The 24,719-nt window shown below is 44.9% G+C and overlaps 1 protein-coding gene across 11 annotated transcripts in view; it reads left to right on the forward strand.

The window, feature by feature from the left end:
- LOC109882601 (type II inositol 3,4-bisphosphate 4-phosphatase) overlaps positions 1-24,719 on the forward strand; it is a 208,558-nt gene that overhangs the window by 75,047 nt on the left and 108,792 nt on the right. For all 11 annotated transcript variants that reach the window (XR_004212011.1, XR_004212012.1, XM_031837926.1 and 8 more), the window contains one exon: positions 3,561-3,640. Coding sequence is in view for 9 of the 11 variants with exons in the window: in XM_031837926.1 (XP_031693786.1) it covers positions 3,561-3,640 (80 nt within the window). In the remaining 2 variants the exon portion in view is untranslated. The remainder of the gene's footprint in view (positions 1-3,560; positions 3,641-24,719) is intronic.

The raw sequence follows: 24,719 nt of genomic DNA on the forward strand, positions 1-24,719 counted from the left end.
GAGAGAGAGAGAGAGAGAGAGACGAGAGAGAGAGAGAGAGAAGAGAGAGAGAGAGAGAGAGAGAGAGAGAGAGGAGAGAGAGAGAGAGAGCAGAAGATGAGAGGTAGGGGGAGGGTGGGGTAGGGGGATGAGAGGAGGAGAGGTGGGCTAAGGGGAGAGAGAGAGAGGGTGGTCAGTGGAGAAGGAGAGGAGAGAGGGTGGTAGGGGAGATCGAGAGGAGAAGAGAGAGAGGAGACGGGTGGTAGGGGGAGAGAAGATCGGAGAGGGGGTGTAGGGGGGAGAGAGGAGAGAGAGAGAGAGAGAGAGGGTGGTAGGGGAGAGAGAGAGAGAGAGAGAGAGAGAGAGGGTGGTAGGGGGAGAGAGAGAGAGAGAGAGAGAGAGAGAGGGTGGTAGGGGGAGAGAGAGAGAGAGAGGGTGGTAGGGGGAGAGAGAGAGAGAGAGAGAGAGGGGGTGGTAGGGGGAGAGAGAGAGGGTGGTAGGGGGAGAGAGAGAGAGAGAGAGAGAGGGTGGTAGGGGAGAGAGAGAGAGAGGGTGGTAGGGGGAGAGAGAGAGAGAGAGAGGGTGGTAGGGGGAGAGAGAGAGAGAGAGAGAGAGAGAGAGAGAGAGAGAGGGTGGTAGGGGAGAGAGAGAGAGAGAGAGAGAGAGAGAGGGTGTAGGGGGAGAGAGAGAGAGAGAGAGGGTGGTAGGGGGAGAGAGAGAGAGAGAGAAAAAAACTCAAATTATGAGGGAGGGAGGGAGAACAAAATGCAAGACTTGAACAAAAGTTGGTGTCAACCCAACTCGATATCTCATTACATCTAAACTAGGAACCGTATACAGGGTCAGCGTGGCTGTCCTGAGCTTGTCCCATCGTCCTGTGGCACGCTATAGTAGGAATGGCAGCTCTGGGGGCATTCTCTCCTCTCACTCTTTCTCTGTATTTGTCTCTTCCTGTCCACACATGCTTATCCACCTGGGGATATCATAGGACATAGGACCCTGTCATTTAAACCCTGCCGTGTGACAGGGGACCAGTGCTGATGACAGATGAGGAACTCCTGCCTCCATGACGACAGGGTCCAATCGTATGACGGGTTACTGATACAGTATGTGCCCTGTGTAATGTCCATTAACATTTTGACACTATTGTCTTAAAACCCTCTACTAAGCTATATGGCATTGTTTTAAGAAGGTAATATCAAGGATCTGGATAAGAGAGTCTGGTAAATGACTAAAATGTTTATTATTTAATAGTTCAATACGCATATATGGATATGTAAGCAGATTTAAGAGAATAATCCAGATCGGTAAATAATTACAGGCAGTCAACATGACAAGTAGATTTTATTTGCTAGCATTGTGAATCACTGTAGGAGATATTGAAAACTTTTGCTTAATTGAACTCTGAGATGAACAGATGTCTTAGTAGAACTATGAGATGAACAGATGTCTTAGTAGAACTATGAGATGAACAGGTGTCTTAGTAGAACTCTGAGATGAACAGGTGTCTTAGAACTATGAGATGAACAGATGTCTTAGTAGAACTATGAGATGAACAGGTGTCTTAGTAGAACTATGAGATGAACAGGTGTCTTAGTAGAACTATGAGATGAACAGATGTCTTAGTAGAACTATGAGATGAACAGATGTCTTAGTAGAACTATGAGATGAACAGGTGTCTTAGTAGAACTATGAGATGAACAGATGTCTTAGTAGAACTATGAGATGAACAGATGTCTTAGTAGAACTATGAGATGAACAGATGTCTTAGTAGAACTATGAGATGAACAGATGTCTTAGTAGAACTATGAGATGAACAGATGTCTTAGTAGAACTATGAGATGAACAGATGTCTTAGTAGAACTATGAGATGAACAGATGTCTTAGTAGATCTATGAGATGAACAGATCTCTTAGATGTATTTTCTCTGTACTTTTCTCTGACATGTTCCAGTCTGTTTGTAATTGAGACTAAACGCTAAACAGGCTCAGCAGAAAAGGTCTGCCGTGAGTGGCAGACAAGTAGAGTCCCAATACCACATCTGAGACAGTGAAAAAGACACACACACACACACACACTGTTAGCCTCATTATCTACATAAGAATAGAGTTGTTAATTAATTGTGGATGAATTATCGAGGGGGTTGGCCTTTGTTTTTGTCTTAACTCTGTGTGTGTGTGTGTGTGTGTGTGTGTGTGTGTGTGTGTGTGTGTGTGTGTGTGTGTGTGCGGTAGAGCATCTCTTGGCGTGGTGAGCTCGGTGCCCACCTGCTCTAATATAACAAAGAGAGTGAGTGTCTGTAAGGCAAACAGTGTGGAAGTGTGTGTCAGGCAGACGGGTGTGAGAGAGAAAGGGATGAGGTGCATGTCAGTGTGTATGCACATCAAGCTTGCAGCACCTGGGTGTCCTCAGCAGTGTGTGTGTGCGTCCATGAGCTTGCTTGGTCTGAAACCCCTTTGACTGTGGATGTTCTCTGTATAAATGGAGTAGAAAGTCTAGGCCTGGTCTTGTTTTAGAACAATGGTGTTTTTTAAAGGGGCAATGTTGAAATAATAACACAGTCGTTCCCCGCCCCTGTTTCTGTAAAAGCTGAGGGATGCGGCTGGAGAAATGTAACCACTCTCAAATAGTGTTTGTTTACGTTTGCTTTGTTTTACAAACTAAAGTCTCATGTAAGTGATCAGCTGCTCAGTTCTGGGTCCATACGTGTTAAGATGAAGAGATGCTAGAACGAAGAGTGGAACCAGAACGAGGAGATCATTGCAAGTTACTGGCAAGTCTGTGGGCCAAATATCCCCTTCCCTTCGGAGATTTAAAAGATAACACCTGCAAAATGTGTCCAAATAACAAGTGACGAAAAACCCAAACACCGGAACGGATGCTGCTCGGTATCTCCCTCTCCCCGTTCTGTCATGATAGATCTACCAGAGATATATTGGTCGTCTGTCCACGAGAGAATAGAGTAAAACAAGCTTATATTTTGGGTTCTGATGGTGTACAGCAGCTGAACTAAGCTCATGAGGCTTTTAGAAGTTCTATTCTTCCAGATCAATGGGTATATATCATTGATTTAATGGATGTAGTAAATGCAGATTGTCCCTTTTTGAATTGGAGAGGCTTGCTTTACAGCAAGGCAGAGGTTGAGTTTGCTGTTGGGTGGGTTCGCAATCGTTTTTTTCTATTGTGTCTTTCCAGCATTTCACCTGTTTCTGTGCTTCCAAAGGGCACAGCAAAGGCTGTTGATATAATGCAGCCTACTCCGGTGTGCTTTGAATACATTTTGGATTTTGTAGCAATGTAGGCAGGGCAGTCAGAGTGCGGCTTGAACCCGCAACTCTGAGGGTCAAGCACACTACCACCTGTGCCATAAAGGTCGACCTCTTGGCAGGAGCGTAATGCACTCACCAGCAGTATCAGTAAATGTCCATTCGGATTTCAATACTAATGCTAATTAGCTGTAAGATGACTTGCTACTTGCTGAATGCTATCATCATGCTAATGATTGGCTGTTAACTGACTTGATGTATGCTACTAAACTAGCATGCTAACGCCTGACTGCTGTCTTTGTTCTCTGTCCACAGAGCAGTTTCCTGGGCAGCGCTACGTTCTCCGTTAGCGACCTGCTGAGGTCAAAGGACGATCAGCTGACCCTCAATCTAAGGTGAGTGAACATTGCTCTCTCCTCTTTCTCAACTCTACCTCTCTCCCTCCTCTTTCTCAACTCTCCTCTTTCTCAACTCTACCTCTCTCCTCTTTCTCAACTCTACCGCTCTCCTCTTTCTCAACTCTACCTCTTAACTCTACCTCTCTCCTCTTTCTCAACTCTACCTCTTTCTCAACTCTACCTCTTTCTCAACTCTACCTCTCTCCGCTTTCTCAATTCTACCTCTCTCCTCTTTCTCAACTCTACCTCTTTCTCAACTCTACCTCTTTCTCAACTCTACCTCTTTCTCAACTCTACCTCTTTCTCAACTCTACCTCTTTCTAAACTCTACCTCTTTCTCAACTCTACCTCTTTCTCAATTCTACCTCTCTCCTCTTTCTCAATTCTACCTCTCTCCGCTTTCTCAATTCTACCTCTCTCCGCTTTCTCAATTCTACCTCTCTCCGCTTTCTCAATTCTACCTCTCTCCGCTTTCTCAATTCTACCTCTCTCCGCTTTCTCAACTCTACCTCTTTCTCAACTCTACCTCTCTCCGCTTTCTCAATTCTACCTCTCTCCGCTTTCTCAATTCTACCTCTCTCCGCTTTCTCAATTCTACCTCTCTCCGCTTTCTCAACTCTACCTCTCTCCTCTTTCTCAATTCTACCTCTCTCCTCTTTCTCAACTCTACCTCTTTCTCAACTCTCCTCTTTCTCAACTCTACCTCTCTCCTCTTTCTCAACTCTACCTCTTTCTCAACTCTACCTCTTTCTCAACTCTACCTCTCTCCGCTTTCTCAATTCTACCTCTCTCCGCTTTCTCAATTCTACCTCTCTCCTCTTTCTCAACTCTACCTCTTTCTCAACTCTACCTCTCTCCGCTTTCTCAATTCTACCTCTCTCCGCTTTCTCAATTCTACCTCTCTCCTCTTTCTCAACTCTACCTCTTTCTCAACTCTACCTCTTTCTCAACTCTACCTCTTTCTCAACTCTACCTCTTTCTCAACTCCACCTCTTTCTAAACTCTACCTCTTTCTCAATTCTACCTCTCTCCTCTTTCTCAATTCTACCTCTCTCCTCTTTCTCAACTCTACCTCTTTCTCAACTCTCCTCTTTCTCAACTCTACCTCTCTCCTCTTTCTCAACTCGACCTCTTTCTCAACTCTACCTCTTTCTCAACTCTACCTCTCTCCGCTTTCTCAATTCTACCTCTCTCCGCTTTCTCAATTCTACCTCTCTCCGCTTTCTCAATTCTACCTCTCTCCGCTTTCTCAATTCTACCTCTCTCCTCTTTCTCAACTCTACCTCTTTCTCAACTCTACCTCTCTCCGCTTTCTCAACTCTACCTCTCTCCGCTTTCTCAATTCTACCTAACTCCGCTTTCTCAATTCTACCTCTCTCCGCTTTCTCAATTCTACCTCTCTCCGCTTTCTCAATTCTACCTCTCTCCTCTTTCTCAACTCTACCTCTTTCTCAACTCTACCTCTCTCCGCTTTCTCAACTCTACCTCTCTCCTCTTTCTCAACTCTACCTCTCTCCTCTTTCTCAACTCTACCTCTTCTTTCTCAACTCTACCTCTCTCCTCTTTCTCAACTCTACCTCTTTCTCAACTCTACCTCTCTCCGCTTTCTCAATTCTACCTCTCTCCTCTTTCTCAACTCTACCTCTTTCTCAACTCTACCTGTCTCCGCTTTCTCAATTCTACCTCTCTCCGCTTTCTCAATTCTACCTCTCTCCGCTTTCTCAACTCTACCTCTCTCCTCTTTCTCAATTCTAACTCTCTCCTCTTTCTCAATTCTACCTCTTTCTCAACTCTACCTCTCTCCGCTTTCTCAACTCTACCTCTCTCCGCTTTCTCAATTCTACCTCTCTCCGCTTTCTCAATTCTACCTCTCTCCGCTTTCTCAATTCTACCTCTCTCCGCTTTCTCAACTCTACCTCTCTCCTCTTTCTCAACTCTACCTCTCTCCTCTTTCTCAACTCTACCTCTCTCCTCTTTCTCAACTCTACCTCTTCTTTCTCAACTCTACCTCTCTCCTCTTTCTCAACTCTACCTCTTTCTCAACTCTACCTCTCTCCTCTTTCTCAATTCTACCTCTCTCCTCTTTCTCAACTCTACCTCTTTCTCAACTCTACCTCTCTCCGCTTTCTCAATTCTACCTCTCTCCGCTTTCTCAATTCTACCTCTCTCCGCTTTCTCAACTCTACCTCTCTCCTCTTCTCAATTCTACCTCTCTCCTCTTTCTCAATTCTACCTCTTTCTCAACTCTACCTCTCTCCGCTTTCTCAACTCTACCTCTCTCCGCTTTCTCAATTCTACCTCTCTCCGCTTTCTCAATTCTACCTCTCTCCGCTTTCTCAATTCTACCTCTCTCCGCTTTCTCAACTCTACCTCTCTCCTCTTTCTCAACTCTACCTCTTCTTTCTCAATTCTACCTCTCTCCTCTTTCTCAACTCTACCTCTCTCCTCTTTCTCAACTCTACCTCTCTCCTCTTTCTCAACTCTACCTCTCTCCTCTTTCTCAACTCTACCTCTCTCCTCTTTCTCAATTCTACCTCTCTCCTCTTTCTCAACTCTACCTCTCTCCTCTTTCTCAACTCTACCTCTCTCCTCTTTCTCAACTCTACCTCTCTCCTCTTTCTCAACTCTACCTCTCTCCTCTTTCTCAACTCTACCTCTCCTCTTTCTCAACTCTACCTCTCTCCTCTTTCTCAACTCTACCTCTCTCCTCTTTCTCAACTCTACCTCTCTCCGCTTTCTCAACTCTACCTCTCTCCTCTTTCTCAACTCTACCTCTCTCCTCTTTCTCAACTCTACCTCTCTCCTCTTTCTCAACTCTACCTCTCTCCTCTTTCTCAACTCTACCTCTCTCCTCTTTCTCAACTCCTTTCTCTTTCTTTCTTTATTCATTTATTTCTCAACTCTCAGACCCTGAATGCCTTTGCACCACTCTTAATGGTTTTCTTTGATCGGTAATTGATGGTTGAAGGCCAGTGCTGATCTCTTTGCGCTCTTGTTTTTTCCCTCCTAACCGTTGGAGGTTAAAGTCAAATATTTTTTTAATAGATGTGGGTAGCTGTATTTTCTACACATGGACTTAAAGTAAGACTAACTCTTCAATAGAACTTGTTTTTATCTCTTGATCTTACCTTTTAACTGATCTTGTCTGTTTCCTTGTCCTGACGTTTGGAGGCTGGTTTTATTCTTTTTCTATCCACAGGCTTTAAAGTAAGACTAACTCTTCAGTTGTTGGACCTTCAAACGCCTGTATTTTTCTGTATAGTGTTATAATCCAAGGGCCTTAGCAACCATGGTATTGGAATGATGCAAGTAGTTGTCTTCCCTATTTGCCAGACAACCCAGGGCTAGACAATGCACAGTTTTGTTAGCTGGTCAATTACATGGTATCAGAGGGCAGGGCAAGTTATCTGGCTGTGTGTGGGGGTGGATCTAGAATTTCTGGCCTGGCGGAGGGAAACTAAAAGAAGTTTGCATTAAGAATGTGGAAGTGTGCGTAGAGGTGTGGTAGGGCAAAGAGATTGAGAGAGCGATTAAAAGAGACTGACGGAGAGACAGACAGAGAGAAAATAGTCAGAGACAAAGGATAAAGAAAGAGAGACTGACGGAGAGACAGACGGAGAGAAAATAGTCAGAGACAAAGGATAAAGAAAGAGAGAGCGAGAGAGAGCACCTGGAGGATGATGGGAGGTCAGAGAGGTAGTTCCCATGGGAATAAAGACACCTGTTAGAGCACAGAACACCCCCATACCAAACATGCATGTGTGTCATGGGGATGAAAAAAAAAGCTGGTGAGAAAAGAAAGTCAACAGTCTAGCTACTGAGATGCAATTATAAGCCTGGCTTGGCTGCTACTGCAGCTACTGTTGCTGCTCCTGCTACTGCTGCTGCTGCTGCTACTGCTGCTACTTCAGCATAATCAGACAGACTGTGGGTGTTTCACTGAAAATGGGTTTATTTCTCAGTCTCTTTGGCTCTTCTGTCTGCCCTTTTTCACTCTCTCTTTTTCTCTTCTGTCGTTCTTTTCCCTCGCTCTGTTATTCTTTCTCATTTCCTGAAGGTGAGCACGGGTCCCTGGCCATAATTGTCACTGGTATGATTGACAGCGCTACTCGCCGCCACGAGGGAGGGAGATTATGCAGCTGGCGTGTGTGTGTGTGTGTGTGTACATGTCTGTGTGTCTGTCTTTCTATACGTCTGTCTTTCTGTGCAACAAGATCTCACAGTTTGGCCAATTTGACTTCAGATTCCGACATTTGACAATGTTTGTCAACGTCATATTTCGAAGTTGCTTCAAATGTCAAATGTTGACGTGTCTGAGTTGCTCCGCTGCTATCGGCAGGGCCTTGCGGCTGGTTAAGTTTAGGCATTAATTCATTAATTTAAGTTAAGAGGTTAATAGTTCAGATTTGGGATAGGGTTAAAACAAAAACAACTCCATGGTTAAGTTTAGCCATTAATTCTGAATTGTTAAGGTTTGGGATAGCCCATCAGCCACAACCACTGTTCACAACGCCCAAGCAGACTTGATGGTAATAGTGCTCACTGTTGCCCGTAGTGCCCGACATCCTGGGTACCTGGAGTGATGTCTAATTTCGAAGTGGATCTTGAGTGACCTGGCTGGTGTGTGTGTGTGTGTGAGCTTGTGTGTGAGCTTGTGTCTGAGCGCGTCCACTGTACTGCAAACAAACACCAGCCAAGGCCCAATGATTGATTCGTTTGATAATGCTGATTCTGATGAAAGGAGGGAGGTCATAGTGGTGCTTTTTACAAGCTAAAAGGGTACTCTGTGGCAATGTGTTCCCGTAAAGTGGAGGGAGAACATTGACTGTGTTGTCTTAGTGTTTGGCCCACTGAGTTGCGAGCACACACACACACACACACACACACACATGCCCTGCGGAGTGTCATTTTCCAATTGCACTGAACGAGGGATGAAAGAACACACACAACCAAGAAAGTTCCTTTAATCCCCAACCGAAAGAGAGACTGGGCAACAACTGGGGGCTCATCTACACTACCCTGTAAATTGAATTTGAGTCTGTTGTGGTGGTGGAGGCCTATTGGTGTATGGGTTGGAGGTTTTGGGATGTTCTTTGTGGCGATTTTACCTCTCAAGTTTAAAACTCTCTCAAATTACAACTCTTTAGCTTTTGAAAGAGTTTAGAAATATCCGTGTTGCTTTCTTCATCCCCGGTTTGATCTCGCAATGGTCAACTTTAGGAGGAAGTCATTTTATTTGGTCAACAGATACGCCCTTGAGGATGTGGTGGTAATGTTGATGGTCAAGGCAGAATGGCCCACAGCTGAAAGTCTATTCTGTACAGTGGAATACAAGGCTGCTACTGTAGTCCTCTGGAGACCTAATGCCTTGTTATACCAGTCAGGTGGTGTTATGTTGTTGTCTGATAGGATGGCCCAGATTCTTGTTTCCTCATGTCTCCCTATGGAAATTTACTCTTGCGCAAGCATACTCTCATTTGCATATATCTCTCTCTCTATCTTTCTCTCTCTCTCGGTCTCAAGCTCTCTCTTACGCACTCTCTCTCCAATATGCTGTTTGGTTTGGTAGCTCATCCACTGAGAAGGGATTTTCAAAGGCGAAAGCAGCCATGAGTCTTTGTGATCCATCCTCTGTTGTTGGGTTCAAGCCAGTGATTCAGGTTTTCTCCAAGCCGCTCAAAGACAACAGCGCTGGTTTCGACTATGAGAACAGAGAACAGCAGGCATATGTATTCTACAGCGTGTTAAGAGGAGTCTACAGTTTGCTGTATGGAGGGTTATTGTCAAGCAGTAGCTCAGTTCGCTAACTACCTTTCTCTACTGAGAGAAACTGGACAAATGTTCTTTCAGAAGACAGAACAGTTGTTCTCCCCTCAGAGCTGTTTGAAACCAGCTCGCCATTGACGGAGTTCTCGTCTTAATAAGGTCTGGATTTACACGGGGTCCTTAAGCAAATATATATGTGAAATTGGTATTTGATGTTTGACTGGGGGAGTTTGTTTTTCCCTTCCACTTCTATGAAGTTCACCACCTAAGGGACATGTTTTTAGAGACAGGAGAAGTCTACGCTATTGAATTTGAACTTCAGGCTCTCAAATCCTAAGGCCTCTTATTTCACACTCATTACTTCTTCATTTCATCTCTCGCTCTCTACCTCTCTTTCTCTCTTTCTCTCTCTCTCTCAGCCTCAGCAAATGGAAGGACTTTAATGTCAGGCTTGTTGGAATGTTTGTCACAAGTCGTTTGTTTGGCCCCCAGTCAGAACTGGGAGCGCATCCAGGTTGGATTTGGGTCACTTTTCTGGAGTTTTTTGACAGTGTCAGGTCCACTGACTGTGAAGGTCATTAACAGAGTGCCTTGTGAGGACCTGTCTCCTCCCTGTCTCCTCCCCGTCTCCTCCCCGTCTCCTCCCCGTCTCCTCCCTGTCTCTACAAACCACTGACGTGATGGTGAGAGCAACTCACAATACAGCATGCTGACTGCACAAGAACAACAATGATTTAAAGGGATGGGCTGGATGAACTGTGGGTTTTGACCACGGTAAATACAGTGGGGACACTCTCTCACTTTGGATTTATCCCTTTAAAGCGATGGGTTGGTTGATTTAGTGTCCTAGCCAGGGCGAACACAGCAAAAACTCCTTAGTTCTGGACTGAATGGATTTGCTTTGTTCTAGCTGTGGTGAACATGAGAAAGCCATACACTTCTGTTCTATAGAAGCCATATTTCACCCATTCTTTAAAAGCATAGCAGTGAATCGAAACCTTGATGAATTCTGTTTTCCTAAAGGAGTAGAAAGGAGTAGATGGCTTGAAAAGAAAGTCAAACTGATTCAATGATTAACGGAGTCACACGATCCCGGAAGTACTTGTGGACCAAATGGAGGTCAAAAGTCGTCATAAAATACATTCTCGTTGACATTCTCGTCTTTTGTGACGACTAACTTGAGCTCGGTAGGGTTTTTATTCGATCCAAACTTTCTAGCCCACAGTTAGTTTGACGATGTGACTTTGAGAGTGTTTGACTGGCAGTGCATCTGTGTCCCCATTCTTTTCTCACCTAAAGCCTTGCTCTTGGACACCTCAGCCACACCTCCCTCTTGTCCTCGTCTCCACACAACAACAACAGCCTTTTTGACAAGCTCCCCTTACAAATGATTTGTGTTGTACCTTAACAACACTGCTCCTTCTGTCGCCATTGACAACTCCTGTGACACACACACACACACACACACACACACACACACACACACACACACACACACACTGAAGCACTTATGGCATTTTGATGTATGGTGATTTCTTCCCCCATCCCAGACCACTTAATCGGTTGTTAGTGCCAGGCTGGAAAGCGGAAGTCGTATGACCTTTGACCCATAACACGTTGTAGCATTGTACTTAATCACTTCCTGTCTGTATGTTACCATAGGGTCAGGATGCTGTGTATGATGGTGATAGTTCAACCACCGTCATTACTCTTCAGGGGTTTCCAGGAACCGTGCTTTGGTCTAAACGGCCGTTTAGATTAGATGAAGTTCGATATCAGACTTCTCCTGGCTAAGCTCATATGTTCAGTTGACTGCTATAGTTTATGTATGCTGTCCATAGCAGTGTTTGGTTGGATCTTCTCTTTTTAAGTTGTTTCTAAAGAGGCGATTTGTAATGCACTTCCTGCGTTCATAGTTTGTAGAACTTTGGTCATAGATATTGTTGTTTCGAAAGCAAGGACCATTTTCAACCTGGTTAAGGTCAGCTTCCTGTAAAGACCTGATGTAGGCTAGTCAAGTTGAGATGGGGACTCAAATAGCAACGTAAACAGGATGTAAACAGCAACAAAGATGTTGCAAGCCAGGCCCTTTCAATAATGTATCCCTGGTTGTGTACACAGGGGAGAAGTTATCACCGTTTCAGAGAGGAAGCCTGGTGTTCACCCTGTCAAAACACACACACACACTAACAATTCACAGCAGTGTGTTTTGCATAATTTTAAAACTGAAAGCGCTAATATGCTAATAACGTGCTATTCTCTGTCTCCAACAACCAAAACAAATGTTTGAAAGGTTTGAATTCACATTCCAAATAGACAACAGGAAGCTACCTCAAATCCTGCCAGACCATTCGGTTTGTCCATTAGCTGTCAGGACACTAGTACTGTACAAAAAGCACTGTTTACTAATGTAACTCTCAATGCAACACTGTAAACTCTGTGCAGACAAAACACTTAACATGCTTTACAGTCAAGGACTAGGTTTAATCGGTGTCCGGGAAACTGGCCTCGTGTCTTTACACCTTACCTGCAGCTACATTACAGGAAGTCTCTGACATGTTTAACATGGCTGTCACTCTCACCCTCTCTCTCTCTATTCTCTCTCTCTCTCTATTATCTTTCTCTATTCTCTCTCTCTCTCTCTCTCTCTCTCTCTCTCTCTCTCTCTCTCTCTCTCTCTCTCTCTCTCTCTCTCTCTCTCTCTCTCTCTCTCTCTCTATTCTCTATTCTCTCTTTTCTCTCTATTCTCTCTCTCGCTATTCTTTCTCTCTATTCTCTCTTTTCTCTATTCTCTCTATTCTCTCTTTTCTCTCTCGCTATTCTTTCTCTCTATTCTCTCTCTCTACTCTCTCTCTCTCTCTCTCTATTCTCTCTAAAAGAAGAGGGGATGGCACCCTGTGACCCAGTTTAGCGTTTTTAGATTTGATGGTGATGGGAAATGATAGTGTGTGTTCAGAGATGAAGCTCTAGAGTGAGGCTACATTATCACAGGCCAATGCCTCCCTCCATGTCTTGACTGCCTGTCTTATTCATACAATCCTATTGGATAACACCCACCAGTCTATTCCACCATTAATAACACCACTATCATCTCACCAGTTCACTGTCCCAGCACCATTCACTATCATCTCACCAGTTCACTGACCCAGCACCATTCACTATCATCTCACCAGTTCACTGACCCAGCATCATTCGCTATCATCTCACCAGTTCACTTACCCAGGACCATTCACTATCATCTCATCAGTTCACTGTCCCAGCACCATTCACTATCATCTCATCAGTTCACTGTCCCAGCACCATTCACTATCATCTCATCAGTTCACTGACCCAGCACCATTCACTATCATCTCACCAGTTCACTGTCCCTGCACTATTCACCGTCATCTGTCACATTGACCAAGCTTATCCCCAGATGCCCATGCCTTACTATCCACCCTCTGACTGGAAGCTGGTTTATCTGAGCAGGGTAGAAGGCTGAAGATGAACTGATCTGCTGAAATACAGCTCCAGGCATAAAAGCCAACGTTGTTGCCGGTGATGTCTGGTGAGGATCTGCCTTACAACAGACCTACAAGCCCTCAGTCCAGCCTCTCTCAGCCTATTGCAGACAGTCTGAGCACTGATGGAGGGATTGTGTGTTCCTAGTGTAACTCGGGCAGTTGTTGTTGCCATCCTGTACCTGTCCCGCAGGTGTGATGTTCGGATGTACCGATCCTGTGCAGGTGTTGTTACACGTGGTCTGTCACTGTGAGGACGATCGGCTGTCCATCCTGTCTCCCTGTAGAGGTAGATTAGGTGTCTCACAGTACGGACATAGCAATGTATTGCCCTGGCCACATTTGCAGTCCTCATGCCTCCTTGCAGCATGCCTAAGGCATGTTCACGCAGATGAGCAGGGACACTAGTTATCTTTCTTTTGGTGTTTTTCAGTCAGTAGAAAGGCCTCATTAGTGTCCTAAGATTTCAGAACTGTGACCTTAATTGCCTACTGTCTGTAAGCTGTTAGTGTCTTAACGACCTTTCCACAAGTGCATGTTCATTAATTGTTTATGGTTCATTGAACAAGCATGGGAAACAGTGTTGAAACCCTTTACAATGAAGATCTGTGGAGTTATTTAGATTTTAACCAATTATCTTTGAAAGACAGGGTCCTGAAAAAGGGATGTTTCTTTTTTTGCTGAGTTTATATATACATAGTATACCACTACCATTCAAAAGATAGGGGTCTCTTAGAAATATTATTTGAAAAGAATGTGGGTTTGATTACAGGCTCAAAATGGCCAGAAACAAAGAACTTTCTTCTGAAACTCGTCACTCTATTCTTGTTTAAATCAAATTTTATTTGTCACATACACATGGTTAGCAGATGTTAATGCGAGTGTAGCGAAATGCTTGTGCTTCTAGTTCCGACAATGCAGTAATAACCAACGAGTAATCTAACAATTTCACAACAACTACCTTATACACACAAGTGTAAAGGGATGAAGAATATGTACATAAAAATATATGAATGAGTGATGCTACAGAACGACATAGGCAAGATGCAGTAGATGATATGGAGTACAGCATATACATATGAGTAATGTAGGGTATGTAAACATATAAAAGTGGCATTGTTTAAAGTGGCTAGTGATACATGTATTACATAAAGATGACAAGATGCAGTAGATGGTATAGAGTAGAGTATATACATATGAGATGAGTAATGTAGGGTATGTAAACATTATATTAAGTGGCATTGTTTAAAGTGGCTAGTGATACATTTTTACATAAAATGTTCCATTATTAAAGTGGCTGGAGTTGAGTCCGTATGTTGGCAGCAGCCACTCAATGTTAGTGGTTGCTGTTTAACAGTCTGATGTCCTTGAGATAGAAGCTGTTTTTCAGTCTCTCTGTCCCAGCTTTGATACACCTGTACTGACCTCGCCTTCTGGACGATAGCGGGGTGAACAGGCAGTGGCTCGGGTGGTTGCTGTCCTTGATGATCTTTATGGCCTTCCTGTGACATTGGGTGGTGTAGGTGTCCTGGAGGGCAGGTAGTTTGCCCCCGGTGATGCGTTGTGCACACCTCACTACCCTCTGGAGAGCCTTACGGTTGTGGGCGGAGCAGTTGCCATAACAGGCGGTGATACAGCCCGACCGGATGCTCTCGATTGTGCATCTGTAAAAGTTTGTGAGTGCTTTTGGTGACAAGCCACATTTCTTCAGCCTCCTGAGGTTGAAGAGGCACTGCTGCGCCTTCTTCACCACTCTGTCTGTGTGGGTGGACCAATTCAGTTTGTCCGCGATGTGTACGCCGAGGAACTTAACTTAACTACCCTCTCCACTACTGTCCCGTCGATGTGGATAGTTGACGTTGAGTGTGAGGTTATTTTCCTGACACCACACTCCGAGGGCCCCCACCTCCTCCCTGTAGGCCATCTCGTCGTTGTTGGTAATCAAGCCTACCACTGTAGTGTCGTCTGCAAACTTGATGATTGAGTTGGAGGCGTGCATGGCCACGCAGTTGTGGGTGAACAGGGAGTACAAGAGGGCTCAGGACACCCTTGTGGGGCCCCAGTGTTGAGGATCAGCGGGGTGGAGATGTTGTTGCCTACCCTCACCACCTGGGGGCGGCCCGTCAGGAAGTCCCGTACCCAGTTGCAGAGGGCGAGGTCGAGACCCAGGGTCTCGAGCTTGATGGTGAGTTTGGAGGGTACTATGTTGTTAAATGCTGAGCTGTAGTCGATGAACAGCATTATCACATAGGTATTCTTATTGTCCAGATGGGTTATGGCAGTGTGGTTGCGATTGCGTCGTCTGTAAACCTATTGGGGCGGTAAGCAAATTGGAGTGGGTCTAGGTTGTCAGGTAGGGTGGAGGTGATATGGTCCTTGACTAGTCTCTCAAAGCACTCCATGATGACGGAAGTGAGTGCTACGGGGCGGTAGTCGTTTAGCTCAGTTACCTTAGCTTTCTTGGGAACAGGAACAACGGTGGCTCTCTTGAAGCATGTGGGAACAGCAGACTGGGATAATGATTGATTGAATATGTCCGTAAACACACCAGCCAGCTGGTCTGCGCATGCTCTGAGGACGCGGCTTTGGATGCCGTCTGGGCCTGCAGCCTTGCGAGGGTTAACACGTTTAAATGTTTTACTCACGTCGGCTACAGTGAAGGAGAGTTCACAGGTTTTGGTAGCGGGACGTGTCAGTGGCACTGTATTGTCCTCAAAGCGAGCAAAGAAGTTGTTTAGTCTGTCTGGGAGCAAGACATCCTGGTCCGCGACGGGGCTGGTTTTCTTTTTGTAATCAGTGATTGACTGTAGACCCTGCCACATACCTCTTGTGTCTGAGCCGTTGAATTGCGACTCTACTTTGTCTCTATACTGATGCTTAGCTTGTTTGATTGCCTTGCGGAGGGAATAGCTACACTGTTTGTATTCGGTCATGTTTCCGGTCACCTTGCCCTGGTTAAAAGCAGTGGTTCGCTCTTTCAATTTCGTGCGAATGCTTCCATCAATCCACGGTTTCTGGTTTGGGAATGTTTTAATAGTTGCTGTGGGTACGACATCGCCGATGCACTTGCTAATAAACTCGCTCACCGAATCAGCGTATTCGTCAATGTTGTTGTTTGACGCAGTGCGGAACATATCCCAGTCCACGTGATTGAAGCAATCTTGAAGCGTGGAATCAGATTGGTCAGACCAGCGTTGAACAGACCTGAGCGCGGGAGCTTCCTGTTTTAGTCTCTGTCTATAGACTGGGAGCAACAAAATTGAGTCCAAAAGGAGGGCGGGGGAGGGCCTTATATGTGTCGCGGAAGTTAGAATAACAATTATCCAGGGTTTTACCAGCCCTGGTAGCACAATCAATATGCTGATACGATTTAGGAAGTCTTGTTTACAGATTAGCCTTGTTAATCGAACCCACAAATGCTGATGCTCCAGATACTCAACTAGTCTAAAAGAAGGCCAGTTTTATTGCTTCTTTAATCAGAACAACTGTTTTCAGCTGTGCTAACATAATTGCAAAATGGTTTTCTAATGATCAATTAGCCTTTTAAAATGATAAACTTGGATTAGTTAACACAACATGCCATTGGAACACCGGAGTGATCAATGCTGATATTGGGCCTCTGTACGCCTATGTACAGTAGATAACTCTGCCGTTTCCAGCTACAATAGTCATTTACAACATTAACAATGTCTACACTGTATTTCTGATCAATTTCATGTATTCTTCTTTCAATTATTTTAAATGGACACAAAATGAGCTTTTCTTTCAAAAACAAGGACATTTCTAAGTGAACGGTGAACTTTTGAACGGTAGTGTATATATTCTGACAACCCTTGGAAATACTAAGTGGGAGTCCCTCTGCTCTCTTTCTGTCTCTCCATCCCTCCATCCCTCTGTCCCCCCTCCCTCTCTTTTTGATTACAATTGTACAATACCAGATTAAATATCTTTATATATTCCTTTCTGGTTAATTTAATCTATTTGTCACCTAATGGATAGTGTGTGTAGTGTTTATAACAGAGGGGATGCACTGTAGGACAGAGTGGTGGAAGGGGTGGCTATTGGGAAGGCATTTATCTGTCGTTTGCACATGGGGAGGACTATTTTCACTATGAAGCTGCCTGTGACTTCCTGTGTGTGGAATTGTCCAATAAAGTATGTTTAATGCTGCAGGAATGGGTTTGGAAGTCAGAGAGACACACACACACACACACACACACACACACACATTTAGATATATACATGCACGCGCATATACACACACACACACACACACACACACAGCATTAAATTTGTTTTGAAATGCACATATGGTCTCCACATTTCTCCCATCATTACCCAAAATGCACTTCTGGGCTGTTTCACTGTATAATCTAGAAGATTCCCTCAAGGCTAGGAGGCCCATGGATAGAATATGAAAATAATGACCTAGACCAGAGATCCACCAAGGCACCAAATATGTTCATGCCAGATAAAATGAATCGCTTTCAGGCTGACACACACACACTCACACACACACACACACACACACACACACTCTCTCGGGCTGAAATACTGCTTTAATTACCGTTCATAAATAATCTGGGCTTTTCAAAAGTTGTCTATAAAGAGCATTCTGGATAATCCGGAACGTTCCAGTAGTGCCCAGAAACTCAACACGCATATTGAGTAAGGTAATATGTCTCATATAGAGTGAAGAAATAAGAAAATTGAGAATTTTATATAGTGAACTAAAAAGTATGTAGCTAGCAAGTTTACTAGTTTGCGACAGTAGTTGCCTTGGTTACCAAACAAACAGACTTAGTTAGTTTAGCTTTCCAAACCATCAGTCCAAGCTTGGTATTATGAATTTGAATTCAACAATGCCAATAATGTTTTCAATTTGACTTGAATTAAAAAATGTATTAATTCTAACATACAAATATACTGTGCGCTATAGAGAAATTATGCACGTTCTGGAATGCCCTTCAAGCCAATTAGAAACAAGTATTCAACAATGCCATGGTATAAATCTTGGTAGACAGGGGACAAAAGGGGGTTACAATGTAGGGGGACCCACCGGGGCCAAGTCCTTGTCTATTTGATGAGTGGGTTATAATGAGGACAACATGAAATGAGGATGTCTCCATGCCTGCCATTGGTCTCTTTCTTCTCCGCTTTGGAAGAGATTGTGGCCCTCCATCATTCCAGCACTCTGTAGAGAAGACGACGGGAGACCGGCAATCTCCGCTGCGCTGCTGTCCCGATACATCCCCGCACCCAGGAAGGAAAGGGGGGTGGTCATGTATAATATCCTGCCTTTATCCACTTTAATCTGTTTCTGACTGAAGCCCATAAAGAACAAAGTTGTTTATTAGAGACAGGGTTCTGTCATGGAGCCTCAGTCCCTGATCCACCCCAAAACTGTTGAAGGTATCAGGGAGAGAAAGTGTTGCCATTGAGCCCCCATCCAGCTCAACAGTGCCTGATATCAGAGCTGTAGGCTTCATGACATCCAGCTCAACAGTGCCTGATATCAGAGCTGTAGGCTTCATGACATCCAGCCCAACAGTGCCTGATATCAGAGCTGTAGGCTTCATGACATCCAGCTCAACAGTGCCTGATATCAGAGCTGTAGGCTTCATGACATGCAGCTCAACCGAGCTGCTCCACCACCACAACCACCTTCCTCTTAGCTCTGCTGTTCCCTCCATTCTGTTCCACAGCCTCCTTTGATCTCGCACCTGGTTGTTGTATCATCTCGACCACATTGACAAAGTGCATAATGGTGTTTCTATCGTTGTTTTGTTTGGCAGATTGCCCCTCTCTACTCCTGATCTCCACATGGACACAGAGGAAGTGCAGAGGTAAAAGGCATCGGAGCCATGTTCTGCATTTGACGCGTTTGATCTAGACTTCTGCATATGCTTTAACCATAGAAATATCATCAGTAGAATGGTAAAAGCTCCGTCAGACCACGCGTACTGATGAATGGGGATGGCAGGTCTAGTAATTCTATTATATGGCTTCGACCAGGTCTGATGCTGCTAACTTTGTGGGAAACAAAGATTGACACGAAGACAAGCTACTGTTTTAAAAGGTTTCAAACAAACAATGACTAACTAGGTCTGTTGTTGTTCATGTTTGGTCAGTCATGTGTACGGATGGTGTAACAGCTTTGACATGCAACTCCCAATGGCTTAAAGGGCAACTCCGCCACTTTTCAACCTCATCTTCATTATCTCCAGCACCATACCAGTGTATGTGAAAGTGCTGCTTTCTATGATCTGTGGTTAAAAAGAAGAAAACTCCTTAAAATGCTTCTCTGTGACATCACAAGGTGCGATTAGAAGTAATAAAGAAAAACCGCAACGTTCCAGTGGGCATCACTGTGAATCTCTTTGGAAATCACTGTTTTTATTTTTGGGGGGGATGTCACCAGGTAGAACTTTTTCACTTTTATATTTTTTCCTACAAAAATGCACCGTTTTCACATGTAGACACGGGTATTGTGCTGGAGATAAAAAAAAAAAATTAAATGGTGAAAATACCCTTTAACTCCAAGGTCATATTGACACAGTGCAGAGTTAGTTATGAGCCACACACACACACGCATACTCGGGGAGAGGAAAGCAAATTGCTGCAGTGCAGTTCTGATGAGTTAAGTTCAACTCAGCGTTCTGTCCCTCTAAGTCAGTTTAACTATCTAAAATGTGTCTGACGTTTTGGCATGAATAAGGTCTTAGCATTTAGATGACAGTGGTTTGAAAAGGTCTTAGCTGGCAGAGTATAGACGGTGAGGGCAGCCTCGTGGCGGCGGAGAGAAAGAGAGGGCAAATGTTTCTATGATTACATGAGTCATAAAGTTGAATTAATGCCCCCTGGAATTTTGGCTTGTTTGTTTTGTTTGTGTGTGCATAATGTGTACTTGTTGGTTAGCCAATATTATAAACTGGGTGGTTCGAACTGTAGACTACGGGTATGATTTTTACTGCTCTAATTACGTTGGTAACCAGTTTATAATAGCAATAAGGCACCTCGGGGGTTTGTTGTATATGGCCAATATACCACGACTAAGGGCTGTATCCACAGCCCTTAGCCGTGGTATATTGGCCATATACCACACCTCTTCAGGCCTTATTGCTTAAATATACACTGAGTGGACAAAACATTAAGAACACTCTTTCCAGGTGAATCCAGGTGAAATCTATGATCCATTATTGATGTCACTTGCTAATCCACATCAATCAGTGTAGATGAAGGGGAGGAGACAACAGGTTAAAGAAGGATTTTTAAGCCTTGAGACAAATGAGATATGTATTGTGTATGTGTGCCGTTCAGAGTGTGAATGGGCAAGACAAGATTTAAGTGCCTTTGAACGGGGGATGGTAGTAGGCGTTTTTCACACTCAACAGTTTCCTGCGTGTATCAAGAATGGTCCACCACCCAAAGGACCAGCCAACTTGACACAGCTGTGGGAAGCATTGGAGTCAACATGGGCCAGCATCCATGTGGAACACTTTGGACACCTTGTAGAGTCCATAACCCGACGAATTGAGTCTGTTCTGAGAGCAAAATGGGATGCAACTCAATATTAGGTGTTCCTAATGTTTTGTACGCTCAGTGTCGGGACAGCTGTACAAACAAGTGTTTTTGAAGTGTTTGAACTTGTGGTTTGTCTGCACCTGGGTGCCTTTTTGCAGCACTGCAGGCATTGTGCAGGCATTGTCCCTTACGTATGGTGTCACCGTAGACACAGTCATATTTTGTCCAAAAACAATACTATGAAATGATACATTCATTTTTTCTTTGCTTTCTGTTTCTCTTAACTTTTTTTCTCTGTCGCGCTCTCTCTCTCTCTCTCTGTCGCTCTCTCTCTCTGTCGCTCTCTCTCTCTGTCGCTCTCTCTCTCTCTGTCGCTCTCTCTCTCTCTGTCGCTCTCTCTCTCTCTGTCGGCTCTCTCTCTCTCTCTGTCTCTCTCTCTGTCGCTCTCTCGCTCTCTGTCGCTCTCTCGCTCTCTGTCGCTCTCTCGCTCTCTGTCGCTCTCTCTCTCTCTGTCGCTCTCTCTCTCTCTCTCTGTCGCTCTCTCTCTCTCTGACGCCTCTCTCTCTGTCGCTCTCTCTCTCTGTCGCTCTGTCGCTCTCTCTCTGTCGCTCTGTCGCTCTCTCTGTCGCTCTGTCGCTCTCTGTCTGTCTCTGTCTCTCTCTGTCTGTCTCTGTCTCTCTGTCTGTCTCTGTCTCTCTCTCTCTCTGTCGTGCTCTCTCTCTCTCTCTCTGTCGTTCTCTCTCTGTCGTGCTCTCTCTCTCTGTCGCTCTCTCTCTCTGTCGTGCTCTCTCTCTCTGTCGCTCTCTCTCTCTGTCGTGCTCTCTCTCTCTGTCGCTCTCTCTGTCGCTCTCTCTCTGTCGCTCTCTCTCTGTCGCTCTCTCTCTCTGTCGCTCTCTCTCTCTGTCGCTCTCTCTCTGTCGCTCTCTCTCGCTCTGTCGCTCTCTCTCTGTCGCTCTCTCTGTCGCTCTGTCTCTGTCGCTCTCTCTCTGTCTCTGTCTGTCTCTGTCTGTCTCTGTCTCTCTCTCTCTGTCTGTCTCTGTCTCTCTCTCTCTCTGTCTGTCTCTGTCTCTCTCTCTCTCTGTCTGTCTCTGTCTCTCTCTCTCTGTCTGTCTCTGTCTCTCTCTCTGTCGTGCTCTCTCTCTCTCTCTGTCGCGCTCTCTCTCTGTCGCTCTCTCTCTGACACTCTCTCTCTGTCGCTCTGTCGCTCTCTCTGTCACTCTCTCTCTGTCTCTCTGTCGTGCTCTCTCTCTGTCTCTCTGTCATGCTCTCTCTCTGTCGTGCTCTCTCTCTCTCTCTGTCGTGCTCTCTCTCTCTCTCTCTCTCTGTCGTGCCTCTCCTCTCTCTCTCTCTCTCTCTCTCTCTCTGTCGTTCTCTCTGTCGTGCTCTCTCTCTCTCTCTCTCTGTCGTGCTCTCTCTCTCTCTCTGTCGTGCTCTCTCTCTCTGTCGCTCTCTCTCTCTCTGTCGCTCTCTGTCACTCTCTGTCTGTATCTGTGTCTCTCTCTCTCTCTATGTATCTATCTGTAATTGTGTAATCAGTGACGCTGCTCATTCCAATCGGGTCAAATCTTAGTGGGAAGCCTTCCTCCGAATCGAATGATTACTCAGAATCTAATCCCGGCGACTTTCCAGACCTTGAGAGGGAAGCCATGCGGAATGCAAACGGTTTCTCCTGTCGATACCAATGACTTGCACCAACAGCCTTCAACAGTGTGTGTGTGTGCCTTAAATCCTCTCTCTCTCCAAGGGGTGTACGAGGAAACTACGTGCTCCTGCTCTTTAAAAGCCTAGCTTTAATTTCAGAGTCAAAGGTGACCTTTTGAGACCACGCTCTCCAGAATGACTTTGCTCCTCTTGGTGAGGCTGAAGTTGACAAACAAAAGGTGCAATGGGTCCACACTCTAAAAGATGTCTCATAAAGCTGACTTCCTTTTTAGATTGCTTGAATTCTTTTCACTGCATCGGGAATAGCGTACACAGATGTTTCGGCTTTGCAGCCTTCTTCAGTGTGAGGCTTAAATTTGACCATGAAGTATATTAAATGTGCTTTAGATAGGCGTGCGTGACCTTTGCAAACGTACAGTTCTTTTTTTGTTTATTATACAACGAGTGGGGCAAATCCTGAATGCTAATTGGTTTAAACCGCATTCCAGCTGATATCTATGACATTAAAATGACTTTTCACTCTGTTCCATGTTTTTAATACAGGCTCCAGACGGCCTCTATGGGTAATGATAGTGGACCCGGACACTCTTGCTTCTCTGAGACGTCTGTGTTTAGTATAGTGTCTGCATGAAGACACGAGTTATTGAGTATACAAAGCAAGCCACACACACACACTGCAAACCTATACAAATGGAAAGTGCTTGATTAGTCACTTGCGAAGTTATAATTATTCATTTTAAAATGGCTAGTCTAGACACCAAGCCCTCCTTGAAGTGAAGCCATTGAAAGCAGTTATTATTAAGCTTTTGAAGACTGGGTTGAAAAATGGTTTTGATTGTGTCCTCAGAAATTGGTCCGTTTCACATGGACCCTGTCATAACCATAGCACCACATTTGTATTAGAAGTATCATCTTGTCACAATTCTATTATTATCCGACACACAGCCTAGACAGGGCTTCATTTTAACATGTTAGCAGACGCTCTCATCCAGAGCGACTTACAGTTGTGAGCGCATACATTTTCATACTGGTCCCCCGTGGGAATCGAACCCACAACCCTGGCGTTGCAAGCGCCATGCTCTACCAACAGAGTCACAGGGGTCTAGACTGTAGTGCTAAACGGCAGTGGAAGAAATGGCTGCAGTTTTATGTGCACCTAACCAATTGTACTAGTTTTTTGTCACATTATTTGTAACTTATTTTGTACATAATGTTTCTGCCACTGTATCTTACGGCAACAAAGAGCTTCTGGATGTCAGGATATTGATCTCTCACCTCGGATTAGACTAAGATTCTTTCTTCAACAAGCAGGACGCACAGGATATACTGCTAACACGTGACGAAGCCAACATCCCTGTTATTTGCAAGAGAAAGCAACGCAGGTACAGAGGACACAGAGCGGGGTGCCTCGTAAGGATCGACCGAAGGCGAGTGGGAAAGCTGCCGTTACCGTCAATATTACTCGCCAACGTACAATCGTTGGACAATAAATTAGACGAGGTACGATCACGAATATCCTACTAACGGGACATCAAAAACTGTAACTTTCAGCTAGCAGGATATACTCTGCACCGGCTAGATAGAACAGCACCCTCTCAGTAAGACGAGAGGGGGCGGTCTGTGCATATTTGTAAACCACAGCTGGTGCACGAAATCTAAGGAAGTCTCTAGATTTTGCTCGCCTGAAGTAGATCATTTTATGATAAACTACACCACACGATTTGCCAAGAGAGTTTCCATCTATACTTTTCGTGGCTGTTTATTTACCACTACAGACGGATGCTGACACTAAGACCGCACTCAGTCTATAAAAAAGTGGTCAGATGAAGCAGATGCTAAACTACAGGACTGTTATGCTATCACAGACTGGAACATGTTCCAGGTGATGGCATTGAGAAGTACACCCCATCAGCCACTGGCTTTATCAATAAGTGCTTCGAGGACGGTGTCCCCACAGTGACTGTACGTACATACCCCAACCAGAAGCCATGGATTACAGGCAACATTCGCACTGAGCTAAAGGGTAGTGCTGCCACTTTCACTTATAATAAATCCTGATTACTAGGACGTGTGCTCCGGGCATGTGCTGACCAACTGGCAGGTGTCTTCACTGACATTTTCAACATGTCCCTGATTGAGTCTGTAATACCAACATGTTTCAAGCAGACCACCAGAGTCCCTGTGCCCAAGAACACAAAGGCAACCTGCCTAAATGACTACAGACCCGTAGCACTCATGTCCGTAGCCATGAAGTGCTTTGAAAGGCTGGAAATGGCTCACATCAACACCATTATCCCAGAAACCCTAGACCCACTCTAATTTGCATACCACCCAAACAGATCCACAGATGATGCCATCTCTATTGCACTCCACACTGCCCTTTCTCACCTGGACAAAAGGAAAACCTTCAGCTCAGCGTTCAACACCATAGTAACCTCAAAGCTCATCATTAAGCTAAGGATCCTGGGACTAAACACCTCCCTCTGCAACTGGAAAGCTCATCAATCAGCTAAGGATCCTGGGACTAAACACCTCCCTCTGCAACTGGATCCTGGACTTCCTGACGGGCCGCCCCCAGGTGGTGAGGGTAGGTAGCAACACATCTGCCACGCTGATCCTCAACA

This window comes from Oncorhynchus kisutch, linkage group LG12 (assembly GCF_002021735.2).
Source record: "Oncorhynchus kisutch isolate 150728-3 linkage group LG12, Okis_V2, whole genome shotgun sequence".
Lineage (NCBI taxonomy): Eukaryota > Metazoa > Chordata > Actinopteri > Salmoniformes > Salmonidae > Oncorhynchus > Oncorhynchus kisutch.